Raw genomic sequence first — 7,622 nt, forward strand, 5'->3', positions numbered from 1 at the left:
CTGATAAAGCTTTTGGTTCTATCATCCCAAAAAATTTCTGAAGATCTGAAATTATTTCATGGTAATTTTTTAAATGAAAGAATACTGCAATAACACTCTAGTATTATCCCATATTTTGTTAGTATTCTAAGGAATACCAACTTAATTGCATAAACACATCTTAAAGGACACCCATTGACACACCCAGATGGGCTTCCTTCTTTTTCTTTCTGCCATAGATAATGTCATCCTGAAATATCCATGTTACATTTTTGATAAAGGGATTTAGCAAGTATAGAACAACATAAATTGCAGAATTATTGAGATACATAAGAAAGCTATTTGACAATGAGTTGTATTTGCTGTACTCTTTGCTCCAGACTCAACACTCTTCCCCCAGTTATTTGAATAACTTCACAATGGTCTATGCTCAAAGAGCACCTCATTGTGGTCTTGCCTAACCTCTCTAAGAGATCAACCAAAGAAATTGTATGCATATATACATAACCCGTGGACACAGACAATACTGTGGTGAAGGCCTGGGGTGGGTGGCTGGGGCGGGCTAGAAGGGGTCAATGGGGAAAAAAGGGGAACATTTGTAATACTTTTAACAATAAAGATTAAAAAAAATAAATGCACCACCAAGGAAATTTAAAAAAAATGATTCCTTCAATTATATATATTTCATCATTAATTATTACCAGAAAATGATTACATATTTATTTGTTTTTGTATTCTCCATTAAAAATAAATTTGTTGATAAAGGGACATTCTTTCTCTCTTTTCCCCCTGATACCTAAGATAGTACCTGTCTAAGGATAAGTCTATAATAAATATTTGTTTCTTGAATGAATAAAAGAATGATTGAATGCATAGTTACATATTCTCATTATGTGCTCAAACCTCCTTTTCCTGATTCCTGCACCAGAAAGAAGAGTTTGAAAAATAGTCACTTTGTTAATTCTGATCAGTGAATATACATCCTTTAATCAGTCTATGTTCAATGGTATTGCTTGTTACTACAGAGAGATTATATATCCTTTGAGATAAAAGTTTTAATGTAATTCATATCTGTATTATTCTTATATCAATAGCATAAGCTTGCATTTAATGGGTATGCAAAAATGTTTGCTGAGTGAATGGACAGGATAAAACTTTGGTTTTAAGATTATCTAAAGGAGAATATTTGAGATGCGCTTTTCCCATTGGTAGACAATTTCACTATGCTGTATTTGATTTTGAAAATTTAAGATTTCTATTGTAATAAACCTGACAAGAGATAGAAAATTCAACAGAGTGGACATTAGTTTTATTTTATTTTGACTGTCCAGTTTTAATAACCCCCCCCTAAAAACATTCTCGTCATTTTTTCTGAACTATCTCTTCTCTGCATTCAAATTACTCATAGTTCTAGTATGTTTGTCTCTATCCCCAGTTCCATGGAAGGTCATATTTTTCATTCAATAAAGATTCATGGTACTTTATGATAGTCACTGATCTAGGAGCTTGAACTACATTAGTAAATAAAGCAATAAAAAAAATTACTGTTTTTCTGAAGCTTTTTCTAGCAGGAGGGAACAAACAATATATAATAAATTCAATAAATAAGCATTAAATATATATTTGAACCATGATAAGTACTTTAAACACTAAATTGGGATGTAGGGTAATCCAGAACTATAATAGCATGGTAATTGAAGGTTTCACTAAAAATGCATTTGAGACAGCATGGAGAGAACTGGTATTATGCTAAGCGAAATAAGCCAGTCAGAGAAAGATAAGTACTACATGATCTCACTCATATATGGAATCTAATGAAAAAAATAAACTGATTAACAAAATAGATCTAGAGGCATAGAAGCATGGAAAAGACTGGTGACTCTCAGAAAGAAGATCGGGGTGGGTGGGTAGGGAGAGATTAACCAATTAACTGGTGAGTTTATATGCATATATGCATAGCCCATGGACACAGACAATAGTGCGGTGAAGGCCTGGGAGGGGTGGGTGCTGGGTGGAGGGGGTCATTGGGAAAAAGAGGGACATCTGTAATACTTTCAACAATAAAGGTAAATTAACAAACAAAAGAACAAACAAGCATTTGAACAAACACTTCAGGGAAAACATTCCAGTGTAAAAGAAGCACTATAGAAATTATCTTGGATGATAATAGTAAAAAGGCCATAAGGAATGAGTGTGCTTTTTTTGGTTTTGTTTTGTTTTTGAAAAGTGGCAAGAAGGTCTGACTAGCTGGAGAAGATGGAGGAGGGAAAGGATAATAGAATAGGAGAGATTTGAAGGGGACTAGATCATTTTTCTGATTGAATATTGAACTTCGTAAATGTCTCTGCTTTAACTCTCAATGAATCATGATGACCTAACTGATGGATCTCGCACTTCTCCAACATTGAGTGGGTGGTATGGAGGAAGAGGGTTATTCCTGGCATATAGTGGTCACGTAGTTAATATTCGATAATGATGACTTTTATAATTACGTAATTTTGATAACTGTAGGAAGGTATAGGAGTGATCAGGGAGCTGGGAGAAGTGACTTTAAAAGATGAATTTTCATATGAAATGCCCCTCGTGCTGCTCCAGATTTCCAGTACACAAGAATAACCTCAGAGAAAGGTGATTAATTTTAATTGTTTATTTCATGACCTCAAGAGCTTGAGGCAATGGAGAGTCTCTAGGGTCCATATCCCAAAGGTTGTGATTATAGATATAAGAATATATGAATTCCTTCCAATCAGGAGAGGTCGTACCGTTGCCATCAGCAGGTTTGTTTTAAGATTCAAAAGACTTATATTAATTTCAATGTATGGTATCTGGAAAACAATGTGAGAGGGGATATTTACCCTTTAGATCTATGCAGTGCTTGAGAAATATTTAGTCACTGCAAAAGTTACATATCTGAACATGCCAGGAAGAGGATGAGCCCTTGTCCTACAGAGCTTTGCAATCAGAAGGCCTGGCTCAGCTGAGCTCCCCAGTGACAACCCCATGGACAGCAGGTGCCTAGGGTGGGGGTAAGAAGAGCTTGGAGAATTTTGGAAATGGGCATTGTCTTGCTTCTATAATTTCTCAGAGCAGTAGTCAAGGTAGACACACAAGTATTTAAATAAAATGAAGTAAGCAAAGAATAAATAGACTAGTGAAAAAAATTAAAAGATACCAACTTTAAGATTGTAAAGCAGGACACATTGGGCCTTGAGAGCAAAAATTACAACAAAATGGAGGAAAATTATAAGAAAGAATATTTCAGCTATTATATTCCCTGGATTCAAATATATAGAAAAATTTACTAGTAGTTTAATAATAGCTTTTGGGACATTACATTAAATATAGCATTAATTTTTAAAGGACAGATAAATTAAGAATTATATTAAGAAAAAGTGTGATAGAGTGACTTTGTGATGGATTGTCTTTTGAGGTTGTTTTTCATACTCAAATTTATAAGAATATGAGCAAATAGGACCCTGGAGTGTCTCAGTTTCACATAAGATCTGACACCTTCACTGATGGGCCATCTGAAGCTATTTCATGGGTTGTGGGACCAGAGATAACCTTCCTAGAAATAATAGTTTCCTGGTATGGGAGGATCTTAGAGGTGTTAGGCAGCAATTAGAGAAATATAGGGTCAGAAAAGTAGGCTTTTGCCCTGTACAGTTGTGAGTGTGAGAAACACAGAGTTTATTCTTGTATTATTACTTATTAAGTATTGTATTAATTTCCATACAAACCTACTTTTGCCTTGCCTTGTGTAATTCTGTATTACTATTTTGTCTCATAAAATGACTTTCTAGTGCCATTTTTAATTCTCCTTTATAGGTGATATAGTGACAGAATGAACATTATATAGGTGTTGAAAGAAGCAGGGGGGAAGAGAGAGAGAGAGAGACAGTTTTTAAAATTCTCCTTTACAGGTGATATAGTGACAGAATGCACATTATATAGGTCTTGAAGGGAGGGGGGAAGGAGAGGAGAGAGAGAGAGAACCTAGGAAAGGGAAGTCTTTCAGTCAGAGTCTTTATAGTTAGTTATTCCTGGGAGAAAATAAAATCCTAAATCCCTTTTCAGTTCATATTGCTGCTGCTTTCAGATGTACCCTGTCACTGGGCTACTGCTCATACCCATAACATCTGTAGTTTGTCATAACGTATGACTATTAATAATAAAGGGAATACCTTAGCATCTAGACCTTGAACATGGATCAGAGTGCAGCATAAAATATGAACATCTGCTGGGAGTTTGGAATGAGGGTTTAGTCATAGCCATTTAAATTGCTCCTTATTTGCATGTCATGGGAAAGTCATGGTTTCTCCAGCTTCTGTTTTATCACTTCGAGAATAAGAAAGCAGACTAGATGATCTATCATTTGTCCTAATTTTATTGTTTCTCAATCCGTGAGGAAGTATGGACAGCTAGGACTCCCTGCACTGAGGGCAATGCTATCTGAAAAAAGTAAAGATTTATTTTTATATCAGACTTACTGGATCAGAAAAGGAAGAGATTAGCCTGGCTGGCGTCGCTCAGTGGTTGAGCATCAACCTATGAACCAGGAAGTCACAGTTTGATTCCTGGTCAGGGCTCAAGCCTGGGTTGTGGGCTCCATCCCCAGTGTGGGGTAGGCAGAAGGCAGCTGGTCAATGATTCTCCAACATTGATGTTTCTATCTCTCTCTTCCTTTCCCGTTCTCTCTGAAATCAATAAAAATATATTGTAACAAAGGAAAAGATTAAAGTGTTATATGAAATTAACAATAAAGGCACAAATTTAAAGTGTTAGGAGTATTAAATTTTTTTTATTGATTTTTCACAGAGGGGAAGGGAGAGGGACAGAGAATCAGAAACATCGATGAGAAAGAAACATCAATCAGCTGCCTCCTGCACATCTCCCCACTGGGGATGTGCCTGCAACCAAGGTACATGCCCTTGACATAATCGAACCCGGGACCCTTCAGTCCGCAGGCCGACGCTCTATCCACTAAGCCAAACCGGTCAGGGCAGGAGTATTAATTCTTAATGTCACAGTGTGAATGTATGAGGCAAACATTAATTTTACAAATTTCTCATTTTTATTGCTGATTGCATAATTGACAAAATCAGTGATGTTAGGCTTATCTTTTATGACATTAAAAAAGGAGAGCTGAAAGTGTTATGGGTGGATTTGATTAAAAATACCATAATTCCCTTGCGCTCGTACTATTTTTAAATATTAAATAGTACAATTGAGAACTTAGAAAATTAATTCAATAATTGTATTTTTTACATAAAGAAACATTTAAAAATGTTATCATGCTTAAAAATATTATACATTCAGCATAACTTGCATAAGAAACCCATAGAGAAATTCTGAAAGATATTTTTGCTGCGTTTATCAGTTTGATAAGGAATATTAACCCAGCTTTTTATACCCTCACTTGGTTTAATATTTTTCTTTTTAGGACTCATTCAGATTCTGAGAAACAGAAACCATGATACTGTCAGAGAGGAATAAAAGTGGGCCCACGTTCACTCTCTTGGGCTTCTCAGATTACCCAGAACTGCAGGTCCCACTCTTCTTGATTTTTCTGGCCATTTACAGTGTCACTGTTGTAGGGAATATTGGGATTATTGTCATCATCAAAATTAACCCCAAGCTGCACACCCCCATGTACTTTTTCCTCAGCCACCTCTCTTTTGTGGATTTCTGCTATTCCTCCATCGTTGCCCCCAAGACCCTGGTGAACCTAGTCGTAGAAGACAGAACCATTTCATTTCTAGGATGTGTTGTACAATTCTTTTTCTTTTGTACCTTTGTGGTAACGGAATCCTTTTTATTGGCTGTGATGGCTTATGACCGCTTTGTGGCCATCTGCAACCCTCTGCTCTACACAGTTGCCATGTCCCAGAAGCTCCGTGCCTTGCTCGTGTTCGGATCGTATGCGTGGGGAGTAGCGTGCTCCTTGATACTCACATGTTCTGCTATCAAGCTATCATTTGAGGGGTTCAACACAATCAACCACTTCTTCTGTGAGTTCTCCTCACTGCTCTCCCTCTCTTGCTCTGATACTTATGTCAACCAGTTGCTGCTTTTTATTTTTGCCACCTTTAATGAGGTCAGCACACTACTCATTATTCTCACGTCCTACGTATTTATTCTTGTCACCGTCCTCAAGATGCATTCAGCCAGCGGTCGCCGCAAAGCCTTCGCCACCTGTGCCTCACACCTGACGGCCATCACCATCTTCCACGGCACCATCCTCTTCCTCTACTGTGTGCCCAACTCCCAAAACTCCAGGCACACAGTTAAAGTGGCATCTGTGTTTTACACAGTGGTCATCCCCATGTTGAACCCCCTGATCTACAGTCTGAGAAATAAAGATGTCAAGGGTACAGTCAGCAGGCTGATGGACACTAAAGTCTTTTCTTGTTGAGCATATTGTTTCAGTAGAGTTTGTACCTACATGCAAATAAAGTATGTCCTTAAAGGTCTATTTTAAAGAGATATTTTTTAAATTATTGAAGAGCTAATGTTGTACAGTGGAAAGGACGTGGATTTTGCTTCAAAGAGATCAAAATTAAGTCTGTCTCTTACTGAAGAAAAATCAGCAGTGTCTTTCACTTTAATTTTTCATTTACAAATTTGTGATAACATAAGATGGCTTCTAATCTGATTGTAAAGATTAAAAGATAGTATAGGTCAGTGATGGCGAACCTTTTGAGCTCGGTGTGTCAGCATTTTGAAAAACCCTAACTTAACTCTGGTGCCGTGTCACATATAGAAATTTTTTGATATTTGCAACCATAGTAAAACAAAGACATATTTTATATATTTAAATGCCATTTAACACAGAAAAATCAACCAAAAAAATGAGTTCATGTGTCATCTCTGACACGTGTGTCATAGGTTCGCCATCACTGGTAATAGGTAGCATGTGGAATACCTTATAGAATCTCAATAAACATTAATTTCATCCCTCTTTCATATAACATGCCTGGAGTAGACTAGGCCTTCAATAAACACATGGATTTCTCTTATAAAGACACAAATAGCCGTTAAGATAGCATAGTCTTCATTTTCAAGGAATGCAACATCTAGTGTTGACAGTAGGGCAATGAAGAAAGTGGCCATTGTATAAGATAGAAAATAAGTATCATAAAGGGTTTGAGAGAAAGAAAAGTTCAAATCTATTTAGGGACTTTGGAGAGATGTCTTCATAAAATAGGTATTGTTTGCACTTGGCCTTGGATAGCAGAGTAGACAGTTTCGGGAGACACATTTCAATAAGGTAGGAGTTTTATTCAGTACACAAAAGCCTAACAAAATAAAGAGTTCAGAATGTAATACTGAGTCAATGACCCAACAAATTTTTAATTGAGAGAATACTGCATAATGTGTGTGTGTGTGTGTGTGCACGCGTGCGCGTACATCTGCATGAGCTGTATTTTGCAGGCAACTTGGCATGACTGGGAAATTGAAGATACATGGTCTATATCCTGAATGTGTTTTCAAAGGAGCTCCAGTGTGGCAGTATAATAAGCTATGATAGGTTTCACCAACCACTCAAAAATGGTAGATTGGATCTCAGAAAATCTTAGAAGCAAGAAGTAAGCACGGTTAGAGCCTGCCCTACCTGTAGTGCATGCTATTTTTCTGAGTCT

General features: G+C 36.8%; 1 protein-coding gene across 1 annotated transcript; it reads left to right on the forward strand.

Moving 5' to 3' along the window:
• Window positions 1–5,435: 5,435 nt before the first annotated feature.
• Window positions 5,436–6,412, forward strand: LOC102764397 (olfactory receptor 5D18). The gene has a single exon (XM_006772321.1). It carries the CDS (start codon window positions 5,453–5,455, stop codon window positions 6,392–6,394), a length of 942 nt encoding a protein of 313 aa, XP_006772384.1. The 5' UTR covers window positions 5,436–5,452; the 3' UTR covers window positions 6,395–6,412.
• Window positions 6,413–7,622: the final 1,210 nt, after the last annotated feature.

Source organism: Myotis davidii, unplaced genomic scaffold (genome assembly GCF_000327345.1).
Source record: "Myotis davidii unplaced genomic scaffold, ASM32734v1 scaffold265, whole genome shotgun sequence".
Taxonomy (NCBI): Eukaryota; Metazoa; Chordata; class Mammalia; order Chiroptera; family Vespertilionidae; genus Myotis; species Myotis davidii.

Excerpts from the sequence above, each read along its gene's own strand:
- LOC102764397 (XM_006772321.1), top strand. The coding sequence starts at position 5,453 with ATGATACTGTCAGAGAGGAATAAAAGTGGGCCCACGTTCACTCTCTTG.